This window comes from Galeopterus variegatus, unplaced genomic scaffold (genome assembly GCF_000696425.1).
Source record: "Galeopterus variegatus unplaced genomic scaffold, G_variegatus-3.0.2 Scaffold73, whole genome shotgun sequence".
In the NCBI taxonomy this organism is placed as follows: domain Eukaryota; kingdom Metazoa; phylum Chordata; class Mammalia; order Dermoptera; family Cynocephalidae; genus Galeopterus; species Galeopterus variegatus.
In genome coordinates, this window is record NW_007726184.1 from 1001665 (window position 1) to 1024684 (window position 23020).

The window sequence follows — 23020 nt, forward strand, 5'->3', positions numbered from 1 at the left end:
TTGCTGCCATCGGGCTGAGTATGGGCCATGCACTGTCTGGGACTTTGAGCGTGGTGGTTCTGCTGCTATGGGCCAAATCTCACTGCAAGAAAGAACTCTAGTAATACATGGCTCAAAATAGTCACTAGAAATTCTTACCAGGGTTAACAAATGTATCCATTCTTTTATTGAGTCTCTCTCATGCACGTGAATACGCACGCATACGCCTGTCACATTCCTCACTCACGCTGGGAGTGGAGTCCAGGATTCAGGCATGGGCAATGGCAGACGCTCTATCCTTGGGTCAGAAGGTGTCCCAGTGGGTTCCTCAGAACCCCGCGGGACAGAGCTTCCGGTCCACCCCAGGAAGGCAATTCAGGAGTAATCTCTTCAAGCACTGGGCCAGCGTCTCTCCTCAAATGCTGTCCTCAGACCTTTAACCACACAGTGGCATGCTCTCCACCCCTACGAAGGGGCTGCCCAGCTCCCCACTGCAGTCCCCCCACCGGGGGTGCCCTCCATACCTCATGGCTCACTGCATTTGTTGTCAGACCCCAGAGTGCTGCCTGAGCTTGGGGGGTGGCAGCTCCTGTGGAACCCCCTGCTGTAGCTCTCCTGTTGATGGGATGCTGGAATGTGAGCTTCAGACTTCAGACCCTTCTCTCTGTGGAATGCCGGCAGGTTTCACATAACACATTTCTATTCTGTCTCTAAAATTGATCCAAGGTGACTCTAGGTATGTCTGACCCTTGGCTTCCTCCCCTGTATGGTGACAGCTCATCATATGAAAGAAGTCCCAGGCCTGCTGGCTGATAGCCCAACTCCCAGGCTGGCCCACAGGCGTTCCCCAGCCTGAGCGCTGGCCACCTCCCCACCCATGGCTCTCTTGCATGGCCTCTGTCCTTCAACTCAAGACTCCCACTTGCCTGCCAGCACTGACCGCATGTGCCACTCCCCTCCCCAGGACTGCGCCTTCCCAACCGCAATCCCTTGGCCCAGGAAGTTAGCTTCTCCTGCAGCGCAGACGTTGCCTCCTCCCAGGATCTTGCCCGGGCTCGGGGCCTTTTCTGTGTATTTCCAGAGCCCTGGGCAGGACTCTGCTCAACCGTCATCCTTTGCATGACCATCCTCCGCTTGTTAATGTGTCGTCCTCATATCATATGCTGAGCTCCTTGGTGGCTGGGGCCATGCCATATGCAATTTATCTTGGTATCCCAAGTGCCTGGCACGTAGTATGGACAAAATAAATGCTGAATGAATGAGTGAATGAATGAATGATGGAGGCTCAAGGACACTCTGCCATTAGCTTCAGGGAATGGGCTGTGAATTCTTGTGGGGATGGAAGATGACCGGATGTCCACATAGAGAAAAGCTAAGGGGGATGCCTAGAGATCAGAATCAGGACGTCTGCACTTTACAGGGTACACTCCACACGAGCACACGCACAGACACACGCCTGCACATACAGACACGCATGCCCATGTGCACACACACCCTTCTCCAATGTCAGGGTTGGGGAGGCCCCTAAGAGGAGGCCTGCCCTTCTGCAACCAGCCTCTCTGACTCCACACCGTCCCAGCCAGAGCTCTTCTGAAGCTCCTGGAAGAAAAGCTGTCGCTGGAGGGTCCTCAGGCTCTGCAGGTCCTCAGGAGAGAGGTGCTTGGCTGACTGCCCCAGGCCCTGCTCCTCTTCTTCCTCCTCCTCCATTTCTGCAAACCCGTCGGGAGGCTGCGGGGAGCTCCTGGAGATATAGCCCTGGTCAGACTGCACAGACTGCCGCTGCTCCTCCTCGTAGGACGTGTGCAGGTCTTTGAGGACCACCTCGGGCTTCTCCCACCCCTCCTGCACCTGGCAGCTCAGACTCTGCTGGAAGAGGGAGAACATCAAGCCTTCGAGCTGCTCCCTCACGTCACTAGGAAGGTGTTCAGGCGACGCCATAGGGGTGCTGCAGAGAGGCGAGTCGTCCGAATGCACAGGGAGGAAGAGGACACTGTTCCGCTGGGGGCCACAGCCCCCCAGCAGCGGGCAGGCCTCACCTTCCTCTGCCATAGCCAGCCGGCTGGCTGTGCTGCTCCCAGCAGTGGGTGGGATGGGTTCCACTGCATGGGCTGGAGAAGCCTCCTCCACAGGGAGCACCACGGTCTGGAGGGCTGGGGCTGCCAGCTCCCCCTGGGGCTGCAGCTGAGGTTCCAGCTTTGATGTTCCTCTTCCTTCCTCTTTGATGAGCGGATCCACCACCAGACAGCCCTCCAAGGCAGGTTCCCGTATCAGGGGCTTCTGCTTGATGATCCCTCTTCTGGGTGTCAACAGGGGCTCTTCAAACACCTCTTCATCCAGGGACGGGAGGTCCTGGTCGTCTGCTGAGCAAAGGTTCTCACGCTCAAACCAATCAGGGCACTGGGCCTGCCACTCCTGGAACCTTTCTATGGCCTCCTTGAGTTGCCAGCCACAGGGGCTCTGCAGGTACTTTTCACCCGTGAGGTCCCCAATGCGGTGCATCCGGCCAGGTTCAAACATCTCCAGGTCCTGGATCCGGAAGTAAACCTCCTCAAATTTGTCCATGAGAGGGTACCTGGAAGTGATGTTGAAGAGGTCAGGAACGTCACTCTCACTGCTGATGCCGCTGAAATAGCAGACGATGTACGTGCCAAAGCAGGCTGGTTTCTTGAAGTCAGGCAGGATCATGTTCATGGCCGCTGTGAAGAGGTCCCCGGCGGGCTTCCAGCGGTCACAGCGCAGCTGGATGGCGGGCTCCTCCCAGCCCAGGATGGCCTGCCACTTGGCCCGGGTGCCTCGAGAACACAGGATGATGATTTTGGAGTTGCTCTCTACCATCTCCTGCTTCTGGCGGCTCACCCAGGTCATGACCCCCACCTCTGAGATGACCTGTTCTTCAAGTAGGTCAAGGGCTACTTCAGTGCCACAGGTGGTGAGCAGGAACTGGGCGAACTTCAGGACCACATCAACGTACAGGGGGTGGTCGGCTGAGTACACGATCCAGACCTTCCTCGGCTTCAGGGGTGGGGGTGTCAGGTCGGCCATGGGCAGGCTGTCTAAGAGAAGCAGGGGAAGCCAAGACCACACGAGTTAATCCTCTAGGGGGGGCCCAGGCCCCACGCAGACTCGGCTCCCCGGCCTAAGAAGTGCAACGGAGGGGGCCGAGCCTGTGGCGCACTCGGGAGAGTGTGGCGCTGGGAGCGCAGCAGTGCTCCCGCCGCGGGTTCGGATCCTATATAGGGATGACCCGTGCGCTCACAGCGCTCACTGGCTGAGCACGGTGCGGCCAGTCTCAAAAAGGACAAAAGGACAAAAAAAAAACGGCAACGGAGGCCTTTTGGAATGGGCCAGGTGTTGCCGTTTTGCCTTGTTTTGGCTGCCTGAAAAAATCTGTCTGGTGCCCTGCAGGAAAAGAGAATCTCTGTCTCATATTCTATATGGCCTTTAGCCTATACTTTAATCATTTTAATTAAAAAAAGAAAAAAAGGCACAAAGGCCTGCCTGGGGAACAGAAACATCTGCTCTAGGGAGGACCTCTCATGAAACGTGGAGCGGGAAGGCACACTTACGCCCTTCTCCTTGTCTGAGGGGCTGAACAAGTGGCACCCCAGGCCATGTGGGGTGTCCTGGGGGCCTTCTGTGTGGGGTGCTGGAACGTGGGTCCTAAAGGGGGGGTCTCCTGAAGGGACTTGGGAGTCAGACCGCAGAAGGGACCCAAGGGACCCCTTCACCGTGCTCTTTAGAAACACAGACAGGCAACCAGCCACACTCATCAGGAAATACTTACCGGCATATCTGGTGTCATTACATTTCTCACGCCGAGAACCTGAAAGGAAAAGAAAAACATCAGAGTAGCTCTTCTGAAAGTGAAGTAGGGACCTGTCCGGAGGGCGTCTCAGGAGCGCTGCCCACCCCCAACAAAGGGCCAACGAGGAGCAGCAGCCCCGGCCAGCGGTTACGAGGCGCTCTGCGTCTTTCCAGGGAGACTGTGCTGGGGGTTGTGCAGGTGTGAGCCCTGGGTCTGCCACTATGAGCTACACGACCTGGGAGTTACTAGCAGCTCTGAAACTCAGTTTCTTTCTGTGTGAAATGCGCCTGTGCGAAGCGTTCAATGAGACCACGCGTGTGAAGTGCCTGACACATCGCTCACACTCCATCAGCTGGGGCCACAAGTATTACTTTGTAGCACTGTCCCAGCTGACACCCCCAAAATGGAGCTGGGGTTCCACCCTGGCCCCTCATTACGGCCCTGGTTCCCCTGCCTCCCTGCAATTCGGCCACCCTGAACAGACTCCACTCGAGGGAAACTCGTCCCCAGAAGTGTCCTTGCAGGAGGAACAAATCTTACACTTCTTTCCAGAAGCAGCCTCCGTGACCCACTTACGACATTTCCTCCTGGTGTTTTTGAGGTGAGGAAGGGGAACCAACACACTTAAGTAACTGTTCTCCTCGAAGATGTGATGAAAAAGTTAACTCCTCAGTGACAGTCGGGATGAATGAATCCACGGGTGACCAAGCACGGGACTTAGAACCTCGGTTTGAATCCTCTCTCTTTGGGCCTTTTCCCAAGAACCGTCAAAAGACAGTCCAATAACGAGCGCGGTTTCTGCTTTCCTTCACCCGCGGGGAGGGCCCTTCGGGACACGCTGAGAAGAGCAGCAGCAGAAACGAAGCGCAGCCCCGACGCCCTCCGAGCTCCACACTCGGTAAAGCACTAGCCGAGATGCAACGACCCTCCCCACGATGAGGTCGTCTCAGTCCTGACAAGCCCCAGGGAGTGTGAAACAGATGACTGAAGAAACAGCCTAGGGTCTGGAGGGGCAGGCAGTGGCTGAGCCCCTAACCTGACCCATGTTCCCCTGCTGCTAACTCGGCCAGCAGAGGCTGCAGGAGGAAGGAGGAGCCGGTATCTTCCGACACCCACCAGCAAGCGCCGTCCTTGGCTATCGCGTTTCCTGCTCACTACAGCCCAGAGCGAGGCTTTACCACCCCGCTCGCAGCTCCCCTTCGCTGCTCTCCTGGCCTCACGTGGACAAGTCTGTGGGCTGTGGGGTGGGGTTGTCTAGGTGTTCCACCCGCCGGGTGGAGCATTCCTGACTCAGGGAAACGCCACTCTAGCTCCTTCCAATCTGTTGATTTTAATAATGTTAATTTTAATAACAATAAATCTAATTGTGGCTAACAGATATTGAGCAAATATCACGTGCCAGGTTCTGTGCTAAGAATTTCTGGGCATTATTTCACATAATCCCTACAATAGCTTTATGATGTGAGAATCATTATAATTTCCATTTTACAAAAGAGGAAGCTACAGCTCAGAGAAATAGGTAATTTGCCCAGGTAGTAAGCAGTGGAGCTGGGAACTGAGCCCCGGTCAGCCCAGAGCAGCTTCTAGGTTCCCGACAACTGAGCGCAAGGGGCGGCAGAAGAGAGACAGCTCGGTCTGAGACTGAAGGGCTGGGACTGAAGCGGGCACGTAGGCAGAATGAACGGAGCAGAGGGAAAGCCTGAGGACCAGCCCCTGGAGCCTCTGCCCCTTACCGGAGAGCCTCCAAGTCATGCAGAGGACCAGCAGGATGACGGAGCCAACCAGCAGGACGGAGACGGCCGTGAGGAAGATGTACACCCACAGGGGAATGAAGTCTGTGGCGGGCAGAACAGTGTGAGCGAGGAGCCTGCCTGGCCAGCCCTGCCCCGCCAGCCAAGGCCCCCGCCTGCGCCCAGGCCCTGGGCTCTGTCCTCTCTGGCCCATACCAGACATGCTGATGGTCTCACCCACCCACGGGCTGACCTCGGTTCAGCCTTGTCTGCCTGGCTGCACAAGGGTCAGCCAGGGACTTCTCCTGTGGCCCCTGGCAATATCCCCCAAGGGCTCCTGCAGGTCTGAGGGAAGGAAGTCTGAGCTTACCTGCAACCGAGCCTGCAATGAGAATAAAGGGAAAATGGAAAACAGTGTTCTTAATTATTGGCAGTAATCACTAAAACCTCCCCCACATCTGTTTAGAGGGTTACGAACTTGGCCCTGACCAAGCACTTTAGATATGGGTTAAACTGAATGAACCACCTACATGAGACACCTGAGATGCCTCACCTCCCCTTCGGCAGGCTGGGGGTCCCTTGCAGCCTAGTGCCACGTCTGCTGCTTTCTGATCAGCACATGGCTGCAGCCTCATGTTAGTTAGGGGACACACGCTTCTGAATGAGAAGTCGGGGCAGCGCAGGGGGAGGCAGCGGGCTGCTGAGTCCCACAGGCTCGGGTGGGAATCCGGGCTCTGCTATGTCCTTGGTGTGTGATTTTGGACAAGTTATTTAACATCTCTGTGCCTCAGTTTCCTCCTCTATGAATCTGGGGTGGTGGGGGAGTCTCAACTTCACGGTATTGTGACTCCAAATTTGTGAGGATTAAAAATAGATGGCATGTTAAAGCACTTCGTTCAGCACACGGCATATAACTGTAACTAAAATAAATATTCCATTTCCCGGTCAGGGAAGTTGAGGATCAGAAAGGTTAAATACTCTGCCCAAGGCCACAGAGCCAGTGAAAGGCAGTCAGGAGTCCCTGACCCAGGAGAGTGTGACGTAAGCCCCAACTCGCGTCTCAGGCCTGGGCACTCCCAGTTATATTAAACCCTCCCCCAACTCCTACAGCTGGGTCCAGATTCAGCTCAAGCTGTTGCTTTTCATCCTCTTGTCCCAAGTATGGCTTGGGACAGCCACATCCCTCCTACCTGGAGTATCTTCAGTTACTGGGCAGCAGATGGTCATGGAGTGTCTGAGGCAGTCGTTGAGACAGCTGCTGAAAAAGGGCTGGACCTGTGAGAGCAGAGAAGGAGCGGGAAGAAAGGGCCCCGGAGCCGGGAGGTGCGCCCCCCCCCACGCCTTCTTGCCAGCGGGGGCAATCTGTCAGTAAGGGACCCTGGCTGGCTCCTCCAGAATCTCCACGTGGCTGTTAGGTCAGATCTCCTATCAGCCAGAGGAGTCAAAGGCCCCCTGCCCAGGTGAGGCTGGGAGAAGGCGGCAGGAGAAAGAGAGCTGTGCCTTGCAGGCAGGGACTCCCGGACAGTGGCAAGCCCTCACCCCCCTGTACATGATCCCCTACCTGTCTACACCACACTCACCCACCTCTACTTGGTGGCAGCGGCACCAGTTAAAGTCATGTAGAGTGAACGTGACATTGGATCGCTGGTGGAAATCCTCCTGCCTGGGCTGGAGAGGCAGGAGAGGCTGGTGAGGCCAGATGGGCAAGAACGTGCGGCAGGTGTGCCACAGGGTGGCTGCTGAGAGCGGTGCCCCTCCCTGCCAGCGTACCCCACAGGAGGGCCCGGGGGGAGAAATGCTCTTCAGGCTGCTGTGTCAGAAAAATCTACACCACTGTAGGGCTGCTGGTTTGCTGCTAGCTCACAAGCACTCTGGTGACGAGCATTTCCCTCTCTGCTCTGGCGGCTGGGGGCTGGGAGACACACCCGTGTTCACAGCCAGCAGCTATGGAGACGCACAAGGCACACTCTTTCTGCACTAACCTGCAGTTTCATCTCATTTCCTTATCGTTATTTCCCCTTTGTCTTAATTAATTCCCACACTTTTTATTTAATCCTCGAATCCTTTTTAGAATAAAGTGGAATAAATACAGCAAAACAAAAAGAGAACAGGGGAAATGAGGCGGGAAACAAAAAGGACCGGGGTGGGCAGGCAAAGTCAGCTGCACTTCTTACTACAGAGTTAGGCATATGGTAGCAGGGAAGACAAACGCGCAGTGGCCGTGACCGCTACTGACCAAAAATGGCACCAGCCCCGAGCTTCTGGCAACACAGTGCAGTCATGACCAGCAGCGAGACTCCAGGCTGAGGTGGCTTTGAGCTATGTTAGAGGGTCAGATGGCTGACACTCACCGCAGGTACAGTCTCCGTGTGATCAAAGCAACTGTGGTTCCCTGTGTGTGGAAAACTGCGCAGTAGGACCCGGTAATAGGCAGATTCATTCCATAGGGTGAAGCTCACCCGCAGCCGGTGGGCCTCCATGGTCTCCACGGTGATGTTGGGGTCCCATAGGCTGCCTGCCAAGGCCACAGATGCAGTTGGGGTGAGGAGGGGTGTGCACATACATGTTGCATGTGTTTTGTGTACAGTGTGTGCATGTTCATGTGTGTGCTCTGTGTCTGCTCTGTGTGCACATGTGCACCCAAGTAAAGTTCTCCCTGGCCAGTCATACTCACCTGAGCTCACACACGGTGTAGTTATCTTCATGCTGGAGTCGTCACAGTCTGCCAACCAAGAAAAAAGAAAAATCAGTAAGCCTCTCCTTAGGAAGTTTGTTCTTCCAGACCCGTGACACCAGGGACAACCATCTTTTTCCTTCTGGGAGCCTATTCCAAGATGGCCCATTCCACGCAAGCCCAGGATGGGCCCGTGCGGCCACCGCCACAGGTCCCGCAGGACTGGGGGCTGACCTGATGGTCCACCTGCCTCTCAGGGAACCCTCCCGGCTCAAGTGCATTCCTCCTGAGCTTGCTCAGTTGACAGAGTGTTGGTCCACTCCCCACCTGCAGCCTCCTGTCTCAGAGCTGCCTCTGCCATTACAGGCTACGAAGTACTTCAATCCTCTACAGCAGTTCCCAAACTTTCATGTGCACTGTCGTTAGCAGCTTCTGAGTCGCAGGTCTGGGTGGGTGCTGAGCATTTGTACTCCTTACAAGTTCCCAGACAAACTGTGGATGCTGCTGGTCCACAGCCCACCTTACAGACCACTGTCCACGGTCACTTCCTTGACTCCCCTTCTCCAATTTCCTTAACTGCTATGTTTTCACTTTGGTTTAAGAAGGCACATGATAGATATGAAGCACCGTGGAGTGACAGGGATGAAGTCAGTCTACTTTACGAGTAGGGGACGGAACTGGGAATATTTACTCATTCAACAGACACTGAACACCTAACATGTGCCAGGAACTGTTCCAGGCACCGGAGACACGGTGGTGAACAGGCCAAGTCCCTGCCCTCCGGAGATTACTTTCCATAGAAGAGACCAATAAAAGCCACAAACTGCATACGGCATCATGTCAGGGAGAGACGAGTCCCAGGCAGAAAAGTAAAGCAGGGCAAGCAGACAGCGTGTGTGCGCACACGTGTGTGGGGCATTCCAGGGATGAAGGTCACCACTACCCTTAAGGAAGCACCTCCTGATCGCCGACTACACACAAGGCTATTTGTGAGGTTCTGGAGCGCTGTGGAGTGAAGGTCCCCCCAAACTCACTGACGCTTAGCCACCACTGTAACAGTGTTAAGAGGGTGGGAAATCAGACTATGGCAGTGTTGAAAGGTGGGGCCTTTAAGAGGTGGTTGGATCATGTGGACCATGCCCTTGTGAATGGATTAAGCCACTCGTGGATGATGGGTGGATGGTTTAATGGGTTATCATGGTGTGGACTGGTGGCTCTATGAGAGGAGCGCATGAAAGATTTCCTGCCATCCTTGCCATGTGACACCCTGTGGTGCCACGGGACCCTGTAGAGCATTCCCACCCAGAAGGCCCTCACCTGATGCAGCCCCTGGACCTTGGACTTCCCAGATTCCCAAACGATAAGAAATAAATTTAATTTTCTTATAAATAAATTCCACTTTCTTATAAATTTCAGGTATTCCTTATGAGCAACAGAAAATGGACTAAGACATGGAGATTACACAGATGGGTAGTGGACCCAGACCTTGTGCTCAGTGCCTGGGGCTCCAGATCTCGCTGGCTGTGAACGAGAAGATATGCCTGGCGGTGACCCAGGCAGAATGGATTAGTGGGGGATTAGGAGAGAGTGTCATACATGGGACGGGTGGTCAATAAGTGCAGGTGGGATGTGGGGCAGAGAGAGAAGAGCAAGTGATGGGGGCTGGGACCAGACTGAGGGCAGGGGCTCGACTTCCTGATATCTGCCAGGCGGAAGCGAGCTTCTCTAGACAGAGGGAGGGACTCTGGGGTCTAAAAAGCTCCTGGGGTCTTGGGCCAGTCCACTGTTGTGCTGACAGCCAATAGACTCTGCTTCAGGGAGCAGAGGCTGCAGCTGCGCACCAAAGAGCTCCTGGTCCCTGGCATCCGTCTGTCCTGTGGGTACCAGGTACGGCATCTTCTAGCAGAGCAGACGTCTAGCTGACGTCTGAGCCACCTGCTGGTTTCTTCTAAGCTGAGTGGGGAAAGGAGTGGCTTGGAGGACACTCTTACCAGGCACGGGGAAGCTCCTGGACTGGTGGTTTGGGTCCCCATCAGGGATGGGCTTGGGCAGGTGGTGAACGGTCACCTCATACTCCTGGCCGGGCTCCACCACGAAGTGGCTGAAGCTGAAACGCCACTGAGGAGAAGGAGGAAGGGAAGGTAGGAAAGGTTACACACAACCCTCTCCTCCACCAACCCAGCCAGCCCCACCCCACCCACTCCCCAAACCAGTCAAAAATAAAGGTAAATCAACAGATAAAATCCAAAATCACAGGCACCAGTATGTTCATTTTTTATTTCCTCTGGTCTCTTCTGCCTATTTAAAAAAACCTTGATCTGGCTTCCTCAGTAAATAGCAGTGTCACATGCAAAAGAATCTGGGAGAGTGGAAGTAGCCCTCCACCCTGTGCCCTCTCAGCTTCCAGAACAACAGGTGTAAGGTGGCCGCACCAGAGGACTTGGGGCTATTGGGAGACCTGGCACACAAGAGGCAGTTACAAACTATTTGTTAAATGACTGTTCCTCCTTAGATGGGAATGCCAGGGATCTCTTGAGAATGCTCTGGAGCAGAAAATGCAGGGGGAGAGCTGGACAGCCCACTTTCCCTGGGCCTGCGGGCACCCGTCACAGAGATGACAGAGTGTGCGCTGAGCTGTCTTCTGGATGGTACACGTTATGGTTGACTCCCACTTACATTCCAGTTACCCTGGGCCGGGGGCTGGGGTCCTTTGCTTCTAAGTCTTTGCTATTTGTGGTAGATCTAACTTGTTCTAAAGTGGCCATTTGCAGATTTAAACCAGTACTTTTCAAACCACAGCATCAGAGTCACCTGGAGGGCAGATAAACTGGGCCCCACCCTCGGGATTTCTGGTTCAGGACGTCTGGGTGGGCCCAGAATGTGCATTTCCAACTGGTTCCCAGGGGACTGCACTTTGAGAACCACCACTTTAAACAAGCTAAACAACAATCAGCACTTCACGGAGCCCACCGCCTGCGCGCCGCCCACGGCAGCTCTTTGGTCTGGGCAGTTCTTCCTCCCTGAGGCAGGCCCAAGAAGCTGTCTTCAGTGAAACTTCCTTTAAGAATGACTAGCGAGGTAAAGTGGGACGAGAAAGCAGAGGTGGCTTGTCAGGGAGTTTTCAGGAGCACACTCTGCTCCTCAGTATCGTGGGAAAGACACCCCCACCCCCCAGGTGGCCACTGTAAGTTCCTCAGACTCTCAGCACCTTCGGGGCGTCACCCCCTACATGAGGGCCCGAGTTTGGGGACAGCAAGTCTGTACTGGTGTCATGAGAGGAGCACGATCCCCTCGGGTGCTGTGTCCTTACCCGCCTGCGGTGATGCTTCAGTTTGGACAGGAACTCAAACTTGACACACAAGCGCTCATTGGTGTTCATCTGCAGGACAGACAACTCTGCGCCCTCAAGGTACAGGATGCTGGCTGAGGGTCAGAGGGAGGAGAGGGCACGAACAGCGGATGTGTCGCTTCCCCATCTGTGGAGCTCGGGCTCCTGAAAGAAACCCTGGCCGGCTGGCCTGACTCCCCACTTCCCATTCCTCTTAGCTCACCCCTGGGCCTCAGCTAGCCTGGAACCCTGCTGGCAGTCACTTCCCAACTGGACTTCACACTGGGCTAGAAGCAAAGACAGTGCAAGTCTGTGGCATCCAATGTCCTTGCAGAGGCTGCAGCAGCCAGCAGCGAGCAGGCAGGCTGAGACTGCCCCCAACTTGCCCCGCTCACAAATCCGAGACTGGCTCTCGTTAGCCTCAGTCTTCCCAATTCTGTAATGCAAACCCTCTATCCCTGAAGAGGTTTGGGGATGTTTTTAAAAGTGCTGTCCCTGGGCCGGCCCGGTGGCGCACTGGAGAGTGCGCCGCTTGGGAGCGCGGCGGCGCTCCCACCGAGGGTTCGGATCCCATGTGGAGACCGGTTCCCGCTCACTGGCTGAGCGCGGTGCGGGTGCAACACCGAGGGTTGCAATCCCGTTGCTGGTCCCCGGTACGGGCGCAACACCGAGGGTTGCGATCCCGTTACCGGTCAGTAAAAAAAAGACAAAAAAGAAAAAAAAAAAAAGTGCTGTCCCTAAATTAAGAGAAAAAGCAGGCTGGCAAATGTGTTACCATTTTCCTAGTAAATATTTGGTACTGCAGTCATCAAATTAACCACTTTCCTTTTTTTTCCCCCAGGGTAATAAAAATTTTAGACTAAAAGAAGGCCTTTCACGAAGAAAGGCGTGATGAGAAGATATCATGTGGGTTGATATCTTAAATGCTGGAGAAGTATTAACTGTATGAAATGACGGATCCCTCCAGCACTAAATTTGGGCTCTCACATCTGAGCACAGGACTGGGAGCCCAATTCCGAGTCTGGATGGAAAGTGGACATTCTAGTCTGTGGATTCACTTGGAGGTGGGTGGAATCCTCAAGGACCCCACTGACGTGCCCACTCACCATCTGTCTGCAGTGTCCATTCGATATGAATCACAGGGAACAGGTCTCCATGCTGGGTGTGGGCAAAGTGCAGACGGATCTGGACGTCTTTTGGGGATGAGGGGGTCAGGTTTTGAGGGTGAATCCAGCTGTCATCCAGGCAGGTACCTGGCAGCCAGGGAAAAGCAGCAATCACAGCCTTGCAGCCCAGGCCCTGAGAAGCCCCCGCAGTGGGTCCAGAGAGCAAGACGGTACACAGTTCAGGTGTCTGTGACCTTTCCGCTTGTCACCTGTGACTGGTCCTTAGCTACACTGCCCTTTCCCCTCTTTTCTAATGCTCATCCGGGCTCAGTGCAAAGCTCTGATGTCTAAAGGGCATTTTAGGAGAGAAGATAAAGAACACAACTTGGTTTGTACTGATGAAGCAGTGGTTGGAAGTGGGGGCCCGGGAGGGATGCGGCAGTAGTTAAGGTCACCTTATTTTTATATGTCGGGGTCCCTAATTAGCACAGACACTTCAAATACGTGCCTTCTTCTTGAATTAAAACAAAACCAAGTCAACAGGTTCCTTTCACTTTACACAAGCTGTGGCAAATCAAAGTGTACTGTAGACACACTAGGGCAGCAGAGAATACTTTCAAAATCCAAATGACAATTGTTTCTCGTTTTCTGACTTTTGCGTAATGAATATTCCCAATAGGAAGCACAGGTGGATTCTGCAGGACACCCCGGCCTAAACCTGGAGAGGAGTGGCAGGCCTCTGTCAGAAGCCAGCACCAGGCTCTCAGTTCATTAGCAAAGCAGCGGGGAGAGCAGAAAAAGACTTACTATTCTTGACCACGCAGTTCAGCCCCTGTGGAAAAAAGAAGGTGGTAATTACTGCTGGGAAGGAACTTATTCACACGCCAGGCTCCAGATGCTTTCCCCTGGCTCATTTTCAAAAGTGAAACTCACACAGTCCTCCCCTCTTACATACGGGCCCTCGGAGGCGGGCAGCCTGGCATCCGCTTCTCGCACTTTCCTCATTCTGCCCGACCAAGGAGGAACGGGACGAGAAGTGGGTACGGTGGACGGTAAACGGAAGTGGCATTTTAGAGTAACTGTTATGGGCTGGGAACTTCACGACTTTAAACAACACTGAGAGGGTTCTCTCAGGGCACCCGAGTAAAAAGACCCCTAAGTCTTTTGAAGTTTCCAGTCCTCAATCTGGTAACTGTACTGAGAGAGGTGGGGAAGGAGGGAGGGCAGGTGGCAGTTTCCATTGCAGATCAGGGATGAACACTTACTAAGCCCCTACAAACTCCCAAGGGAATAAGTGCTAGACCCTGTTCTGGGTGACTAATACATATTGTTTCACTCATCCTCACAGCGCATTTACAATAAAGCATTATCCTCAGCCTCCTTTTATAGATGAGGAAACTGAAGCACAAATGTTACATTGTATTGCCCCCATGTTGGCAATGTGTGTGAACCTTCCAGCCCAGAGGAGATCTGGAGGGCCAAATTTAGAAGCCCTCATGACACTAACCACTGCTTGTGAATGGCAGTGTGTTAGGGACCTTGCAGAAATCAGAAGAGAATGATCGTGACAATGCAGACGATGACAGCAGCTAACATTTACTGAGCTGCCCTTTTGTGGCAGGCATCGTGCTTAGCACTTGGTACACACATCTCATCTGATCTTGACAAGGAGGGACACCTGGTGCAACACGTAGGCACTGTTGTTTATCAATAGCAGTGAAGGGTAAGAGGAAGAAACAAAAGAGTGCATTCAACGAAACGTTACTGAGTGCCCGATAAAGAAATGCAGCCCTGCTCTGATCCTCAGCTGGGCACTCACCAGGTGACCTCGGGCCCATCACCTAGCCTCTCTAAAGCAGGTTAGCCCTGCCGACCTCACAGGTGGTTGTGAATGCCGAAGGCAGGCCGGCACGGGGCCGGCACAAAGTTCCAGGTAAATGTTAGTACCCTGGCACCTTCCCACGCCACAGTGCACCTGCCCGGCGCTTTCACATGGCTAGCGTGTTATTCGCTCTCCCCATGACCAGGAGGTGAGGATCATCCCTTTTATGAGGACAGTGGCTCATGACAGTCGAGTGACTGGCACAGGGCTGCAGAGCGGTGAGGAGAGGAAAGGCCTTCTGACTCTGAGCCACATGCTCCTGTTGGCTGGTCTCCAGGCAGATCAGCCTGGCAAGGACAGGGAGCAGCCAGGGTGAGAAGTCAGCATAATGTCCAAGGAGCCTGTTAAATCTGCTGATTCTACTGCCAGCAGTGACCCCAGCCTTGCCTGCTGAGTGCCTGCACCATCCAACAGGGCCACAGAACACAACTTCTCATTCTCTGGAAGAGTGGCACGGCTGAAAGCAGCTTCTGGCAACCAGAAGATAAAAGGGTTAAACCAAACAGTTCTACCACCACATGTCAAAACCGCGAGTGCTCAGGAAAAAAGAATTTGTAATGAAACACACATCCTGTCTATAACATTGTGTGTTAAACCTATACTGACCAACTCCAAGCTGCTGCTCCTCCCTTATGGGCCTTCCTCTGGGCTGGCAGTCACGGGAAACCCGCAAGAAAGCCCAGGCAAGGCGAGGGCCGACCCAAAGGCTGCCCAAGGAAATGGAATTACTTATGGTTTCCCCAGTATTGACTTTTTTTTTTTTTTGGCAGCTGGGTGGTATAGAAATTGAACCCTGGACCTTGGTGTTATCAGCACTGTGCTCCCATCAACTGAGCTAACTAGCCAGCCTCCAGTATTGATTTCTGTGGATGTTGAGTTGCCACATCCAGACAGCCAGAACCAGTGCTATGGCGGTTTCAGTTTATCACTGCTTTTCATGCAGAGCTAACCGTTCAGCCTTTATTTCCTCATTCTGTTGTTCTTTCATTCAGCACATTTACCAAGCCCCCATATCCTGGGCTCACAGCACTGAGCTAGGGCAGAAAAGGCTGCAGAAGCCTCCTCCCTGTCTTAGGATGGAGTCCCTGAGGGTTAAATCCTACCGGGCTTCCAACAGACATTTGTATTCTGGACAGTGGTGCCGGCTCACTTTGAAAGGCTCCCCCAGCCCTTTCGTCGTGGGAAGGAGGAAAGCCCGGCCCAGGCAGCCAGGGTGCAGACACTAAGTGGTCAAGTCAGCATGTGAATCCACGTGGCTCGTGGCTCCCCTCTCCTCACTGGATCACGTTTTATCTACTGAAACACCAGGGGAGGGAGAGGGGTTTGAGAGGTGCGGATTCTTTCTTTTTAAAAGGAGTAGGTAGGCTGGCCGTTTAGCTCACTTGGTACTGATCAGCCGCCAAATAAAAAAAAGCCCTCTCCAATAAAAAAATGTGTTATTAAAATAAATAAATAAAAGGGCTAGTCAAGGGAGCAGGGAAGCTGTTTGTCCATGACAGGAGCAGTCTGTGAGGAAGGGATGGGAGACTGCAGGCACCTGGCCAGCAACACCAGGCTGTGCTCCTGCTCACGACCACACAACCCAAGTCAAAACCCTGCTGGACTTGTTGTCATGCCAAGGCCACAGTGGAGTCCCTGTTTCCCTTTCTAGCCGCTTTTCTTACTTTCCTGCTACACAGACCCTCCACTCTAGCCACACCCCTCACCCAGTCCCACCCAAGGGTCGAGGACCTTCCTACCACCTGGAATGCTCCCCCACCCCTCAGGGCTGTCCAAATATTTTTCCGTGAAGAATACTCCAGCTGGAAGTAATTTTTCTTTTCCCTGGAATTCTGTACACTCACCATTTGTGCAAAGAGCACTTGCTACAGGCTGCCTTGCAAGACAGTGACCTACCTTCAAGCCTTATTCCCCTCCCCTGGACATCAGGGTCCCAGTAATATTTCTTTATCGTTTCCATTCCTAGCACAGTACCTTGTATTTTGCAGGCACCTCACAAATGGCTGTCAACAAAGGAACACAGAGTCCTTGATGTCAGAGCACTTTTATACAAAGTCTGCAGGAAGGACCTCTGAGCACATGGCTCCCTGCTTTGCCCAGTAGTGGAAGCCACAAGGACATTTCCCAACATCATTCACATTAAAAACACTCTTTTCCTGCTAAATAGTCATTCCACCCTCTTTTGGGAAATCTTCCACAAAAGTAGGGAAGGATAAACACCCCTCTGTTTTACATCCTGTGACTCAGATAGTGAGCATTATTCCCAAAGGCCAGTGATGGCAGCGGAGGGCAGAGAGGACAGCGTGGACCGGAGACGAGGAGAGTGTATCTGTGGAGGGGCGCAGTGTCGCTGTTTCTTAAGATGCTCGTGGCTCTACAGCAAGGCCACTTCCCAACAGGTGGGTGTGTCACTTCCTGTGGCGCCACGGGGGCCGGGGGTGGTAGTGGGAGAGATGGGGACGGGAAGGACGGTGTCTTAAGAGTCATGTGCCCATCCTCAGAAGTGACCCTGAAAGGCCCTGCCAGGTCTCCACTCTGGACCCCGAGGCCGCCCCGGCTCTCCCGCGCTGCTCCGCGGCCGCGGGGTCCCCCAGGGACGGGGCTGAGGTCCGCGGGCCCCCTTCTCCAGCACAGTCGCCCTCCAATCCGGCCGCCGGGCTGGCCCGGCTGCTCCGGCGACATCGAGGGTACCGGCCAGGTGGGACGGTCCCGAGGGCGGACCCAGCCTCCGTGTCGACCGCGTGGGGGCCGCTCCAGACCCGCCCCGCTCCTCCTCCTCCCGGGCCCCTTCCCCACAGGCCCCGCCCCTCTGGTAATAACTTCGTATAGCATACATTATACGAAGTTATACGATACAAACTATTTGTTAAATGACTGTTCCTCCTTAGATGGGAATGCCAGGGATCTCTTGAGAATGCTCTGGAGCAGAAAATGCAGGGGGAGAGCTGGACAGCCCACTTTCCCTGGGCCTGCGGGCACCCGTCACAGAGATGACAGAGTGTGCGCTGAGCTGTCTTCTGGATGGTACACGTTATGGTTGACTCCCACTTACATTCCAGTTACCCTGGGCCGGGGGCTGGGGTCCTTTGCTTCTAAGTCTTTGCTATTTGTGGTAGATCTAACTTGTTCTAAAGTGGCCATTTGCAGATTTAAACCAGTACTTTTCAAACCACAGCATCAGAGTCACCTGGAGGGCAGATAAACTGGGCCCCACCCTCGGGATTTCTGGTTCAGGACGTCTGGGTGGGCCCAGAATGTGCATTTCCAACTGGTTCCCAGGGGACTGCACTTTGAGAACCACCACTTTAAACAAGCTAAACAACAATCAGCACTTCACGGAGCCCACCGCCTGCGCGCCGCCCACGGCAGCTCTTTGGTCTGGGCAGTTCTTCCTCCCTGAGGCAGGCCCAAGAAGCTGTCTTCAGTGAAACTTCCTTTAAGAATGACTAGCGAGGTAAAGTGGGACGAGAAAGCAGAGGTGGCTTGTCAGGGAGTTTTCAGGAGCACACTCTGCTCCTCAGTATCGTGGGAAGGGCAGCCACCTGCCACCGCTCTGTCCCCGTCTGCTGAGCGCAGCTGCTCAGTCTCCCTCCGGCGACCGTTCGAGCCCCTCCTGAGCCGCGCGTCCCCTTCCCCCCGCAGCTCCCGCGCGGCCGCCCCTCGTGGCTGCACCTTCTGTCTCCCGCCTTCGTCCCTGTGTCCTGCCTGGTCCGGGCTAACCGCCTCTGCCCGGCCCTCGCCGCCTAGTCTAGACCCCGCTTTTCCCGCATTTTCCACCTACCTGGCTGGCAGCGCCCAGGTCCGGGAGGCTGGATTTCCCCGCTGCCGGGAGCCCTCACTGCGCTTTACCCGCTGCTGCCAGGACCCGGCCGAATTAGGTATCTTTGCTTGTTTATTTCTAAGTGAATTTGGGAAAACTGCACCCTCTCATGAATTTTTAAGATGACGTCTAAGCCTTTCCATCCTAAGTTTAAATGAATGTAGAGGCCACAGTTGTTATGTAGAACTCGACGAGGTGGCAGGCTCCCGGCCCTGTCCAGCAGACGCCCCCGCGCTCCCGCCTGCTGGTCTTCACCGCCGGGTCCCCTCCCTTTGAGTGTGGGCTGGGCCTAGTGACTTGGTTCTAACCATCGAATACGAGTAGAATAAGACAGAAACGATGCGCTGTCACTTACAAGATTAGGTTACAAAAGGACCATGACTTCTGTTCTGCCAGCCCCTCTCCGATGGAAAGGCCTGAGAAAGCGAGATTCCCAGTCCACAGTTATCAGTACATAATTGGTCAAAATGACGTAAATATAGTACACGTGGTGATAAGTAATTATTAAACATATGAAATTATTTGAAATTCACCTCTTTATGGATGAATGGGTTTTTTTCTTCCTAATTAGATCATGTATCTGTGGACATAGATATTGGTTATTCATCGAGTGAGACAACATTCAGCATTTTTTAATATTTTAGATGAAAGCCTTAAAAAACCTTGCTTACATAAATAATTATGACATTAGTTTTGTCATAACCATGTCACTCAATTTTTTAAATTCCTTCTGAGTGATATGCCCCAAATCACCTAGCCATCAAATATATATATATTTTTTCCTTTTTGTCTTTTTTACTGACCGGTAATGGGATCGCAACCCTCGGTGTTGCGCCCTCACTGCGCTCAGCCAGTGAGCGGGAACCGGTCTCCACATGGGATCTGAACCCTCCGCAGGAGCGCCGCCGGGCTCGCAAGCGGTGCACTCTCCAGTGCGCCACCGGGCCGGCCCTTAATCACCAAATATTTTTAATTCTTTGGCAGCTGACTACTTGATGGGGTCCTCCTTCAGTTTTGGTAAGGCAATATTTGGAACCCACCTGACTAGCAAAAATATACATATATACATATATAATTACATATATATATATAACATGTACATATGCATATAAAGATGTATAGATATATATGTAGTTACCAGTGATCGGAGTCCTGTTAGACACAGTATTTGTGATTGTTCCTTTGTCTAATGCATATGGGTTTTTTTCATACTCCAGGGCTAGTGAGAGGCCTACCTTCCAAGGAAGAAGGAGAGTGTAAAGGTTAATTCTAGGTGTTAATTGATTCGATTAAGGAATGCTGAGAAACCTGGTAAAGTTCACTTTTCAGGTGTGTGCAGGAGGGTGTTTCCAGAAGAGATCAGCATGTGGGCCTGCGTGGACTGGGTAGGAAAGATCCGCCCTCAACACGGGCAGGCACCATCCCACCTGCTGGGGGCCCAGAGAGAACAAAAATGGAGAAAAAAGACATATCACTCTCTCTATCCACTGGAGCTGGGATACTCTGCTCTCCGGTCCGTGGACATCAGACCTCAAGACTCTTCACCTTTTGGGTTCCAGGACTTACACCAGTGGCACCATCGGTTTCCCTGGTTCTGAGGCCTCTGGACTTGGCCTGAGCTGCGCTACCAGCATCCAGTTTGCAGACGGCTTGTCGTGGGATTCCTCAGTCTTCCCAGTCGTGTGAACCAATGCCCCTAATAAATCCCCTCTCATATATTTATAACATATCCTGTTGGTTCTGTCTCTCTGGAGAACCCTGACTAATATGGGGAAAAAAGGGTAGGAAAGTAGAGGAGCCTGCACCATACCTGACACCCTGACAGGTGGCACTTTCCAGGCAGGGAAGCTCCTGGAAGAGGACACAGGGGTCTTGAGACTCTGGAAATTCATTCCCTTCAAGCCAAGGGCATCAAACTTCTGTAAAGGGTCAGACAGTAAATATTTTAGGTTTTGCCAGCCATACAGTCTTGTCCCAATTATTTAAGTCTGCACTTGTAGCAGCCATACACAAAATGTAAACAAGGGAACGTGGCTGTATTTCAACAAAACTTACTTATGAACACTTACATTTAAATTCCATATAATTTTCATATGTCTCAAAATATTCCCCTTTTGATTTTTTTCACCAGCCACTTAAAAATATAAAAACCAACTTAGCTTCCCAGATGGTACACAAACAGGCAGCAGACCAGATTTGGGCCACTGGCCCTAGTTTGCTAACCCCTGTCCTAAAGTACCCATGTAGGCCCACCCCTCAGAAGTGTCCAGGTAGCCTCAGGGGATTGGGAATGTGTACTCTAGTTTGGAATTGACATCCTGGTGCTCAGCCCTGGCTACATGTGTGTGCTTTAAAAACTACCAAAGCTCAGCCCCACCCTTCCATGCTGATTCCTTTGGTCTGGGGTGGGGTCTGGGCATAAATATTCATTTAAAATTTTGGGCCGGCCCATGGCTCACTCGGGAGAGTGTGGTGCTGATAGCACTAGGGCCATGGGTTCGGATCCCATATAGGGATGGCCGGTTGGCTCACTGGGTGAGTGTGGTGCTGACAACACCAAGTCAAGGGTTAAGATCCCCTCACCAGTCATCTTTAAAAAAATAAATAAAATAAAATTTCTTGGAAGATTCGAATGTGCAACTTTGGACTAGTGTTCTAATTGCAGGGCTCTGCACAGCTCTCAGGGCATGGTGCTGAGTGCTCTGTGGCATACAGCTTTGTGCTGTAGCTACTGTATGTCATCCGGACAAAGGCATCATCACTGTAGGACAAAGTCCAATTTCGGATTTTTAAAATATAAACGATGGGTGTCTTTGGATGAAATATGGTCTTGCCTTGCCTTCAAGACTGGTCCCCCAAGGGCAAGGGCCCGGCTTCCTCATCACAGTGGCCCTCTCCTCCTTCAGGGCTTAGCTGGCACGAGGTGCTCCATGGATCCTCGTAGGTGCCTGTCAGCCCAGCCTGCTCTGATTTTTGCACGTTCTCTGGGCTCTTGACTTTCGCCTCTCTGCCCTGAGAGCCTCATCCAGAGACAGTGGATGCTCAAGAACATGTGTGGATTCATCGCCTGTTGTGAAAGCGGTGAAGACTGGTACCAGGACCCCGTGAAGAGTTGGAGGACTTGGTGGTGTCTGTGGCTATGAGAAAAGGGAAATGGCCACTGGTCCTGTTCCTGGACAGAGAGGGGACAGAATATTCTTCGCCATGAGGAAGGTGGGAATAGTCTCTGATGGACTTAACATTTGTCTCTCCATGTCTGAAATCATGTGGTTTGTTTATGTGACTTTTGCCACCTGTGTGCTCTGCTGGTGTGCAGTCTCACTGAAGGAAGGGGCAGGGAGCCTAGCATAGTGCCTGTTTCACAGACACAATCAATAAATATGTTTTTTTTTTTTGTCTTTTTTCATGTCCGGCAATGGATTGCAACCCTCAGTGTCGTGCCCGTACCGGACCGGGACCGGCAACGGGATCACAACCCTCGGTGTCGCGCCTGCACCTCGCTCAGCCAGTGAGCAGGAACCGGTCTGTATGTGGGATCCGAACCCTCGGCGGGAGCGCCGCCACACTCCCAAGCGGCGCACTGTAGCAGTGAGCCACCGGGCCGGCCCAATAAATATGTTTTGAATAAACTATTAAATAAATGTGTCAACTGAGATTTACTAAACTGAGAGGGGTTTTTGTGTGTGGAAAATTTTCTTAAATTACTCGTGTTTTAATTATTCACTTGAGTTGTAAAATTTAAATCCTAATTTTTCTCAAGCTTTTAAATTCAACTTCTGAAGCTTGCTAGTCCATTTATTAATCTAGTAATATTTGTATAAAATAAGAACAATCACTTCTACTTGTTCTTTGATTCATATGATTACTTCATAAATGTAACAGATTGAATTCTCTTAAACATTTATACTTAAAACTCGATTGATTAATTTCCTTAGACATTTCAAACACATCACCAATTTTATCTGTCTGCTTCTCTTAAACATTTCAAATGCCAACAGAAATTTAACAAGCAAAATATTTCTAAGCATTTAGCAATACTTGAAAATCTAGTAAGTCAAACTGTTAGCAGACTGTGGCAGGTTATTGAGGTGATGGCCCAGTTTGTTCCCATCTGCTTGAGTAGTACACTGTCTCACACTGACTCTGGGCATGGTCATTGGAATTGTTTTGACCAGTGGGACCACGGCAGCTGTGACGTGCTGGGATCTGTTCTCTCTTGCTGCATTTAAGAATCCTTAGGCTTCCATGCAACGAGGGCTGGGCTGCCGCTGGAGGATGCAACCATAGGGAGTGGAAACAGCCCCGCTGAGCCTCCCTGCACCAACCAGCCTTCCAGCTGCCAGATACTGATTGTTCATTCTTGACTGTTCAGCACTAGCTGAACCAGCCCAGCTCAGCCCAGCTGTTCAGTTGACCCCAGGATGGGAAGAAACAGTGAGAGAAAACTTAAGCCACTAAATTTTGGGGTGTTTTGTTATGCAGCAAAAGCAAACTTATACGCAAACTGAAATCCTTCTAATGCAATGCACCTTTTTTTTCAGACCTGGAGCATCCTTCTGTCTTATAAGAGATTTCTCTCACAATAATTTTATGCTCTCAGCTTTCACTGATGAGGTCATGAAGCCCTTGATCCCATTGTAATTACTGTACTTGGCTGATAGATTGGAGTCTACACCCTTCTGGTATTTTACTTTCT

General features: G+C 52.5%; 1 protein-coding gene across 1 annotated transcript; it reads right to left on the reverse strand.

Annotated features, from left to right (window-relative positions):
• Positions 1-138: 138 nt before the first annotated feature.
• On the reverse strand, positions 139-17186 carry IL17RA (interleukin 17 receptor A). Its single transcript, XM_008578324.1, has 13 exons — positions 17013-17186; positions 13430-13499; positions 12623-12769; positions 11499-11611; positions 10180-10306; positions 8189-8236; positions 7866-8029; positions 7099-7182; positions 6705-6789; positions 5885-5896; positions 5518-5619; positions 3764-3802; positions 139-3032 (listed from the first exon to the last, which is right to left on the reverse strand). Exons 1-13 carry the CDS (start codon positions 17184-17186, stop codon positions 1504-1506), a joined length of 2694 nt encoding a protein of 897 aa, XP_008576546.1. The 3' UTR covers positions 139-1503.
• Between the last annotated feature and the right edge of the window lie 5834 nt (positions 17187-23020).

Bases quoted from the DNA above. Each gene is read 5' to 3' on its own strand.
- IL17RA (XM_008578324.1), bottom strand. From the start codon at position 17,186: ATGTCGCCGGAGCAGCCGGGCCAGCCCGGCGGCCGGATTGGAGGGCGA. The intron at 13,500-17,012 runs GTCACTTCTGAG...CCTGGCGTGTGA, and splicing joins ACCTGGCAGGGCCTTTCAGG to ATAAGTTCCTTCCCAGCAGT. The intron at 11,612-12,622 runs GTGAGTGGGCAC...TCTGACCCTCAG, and splicing joins ATGGACACTGCAGACAGATG to CCAGCATCCTGTACCTTGAG.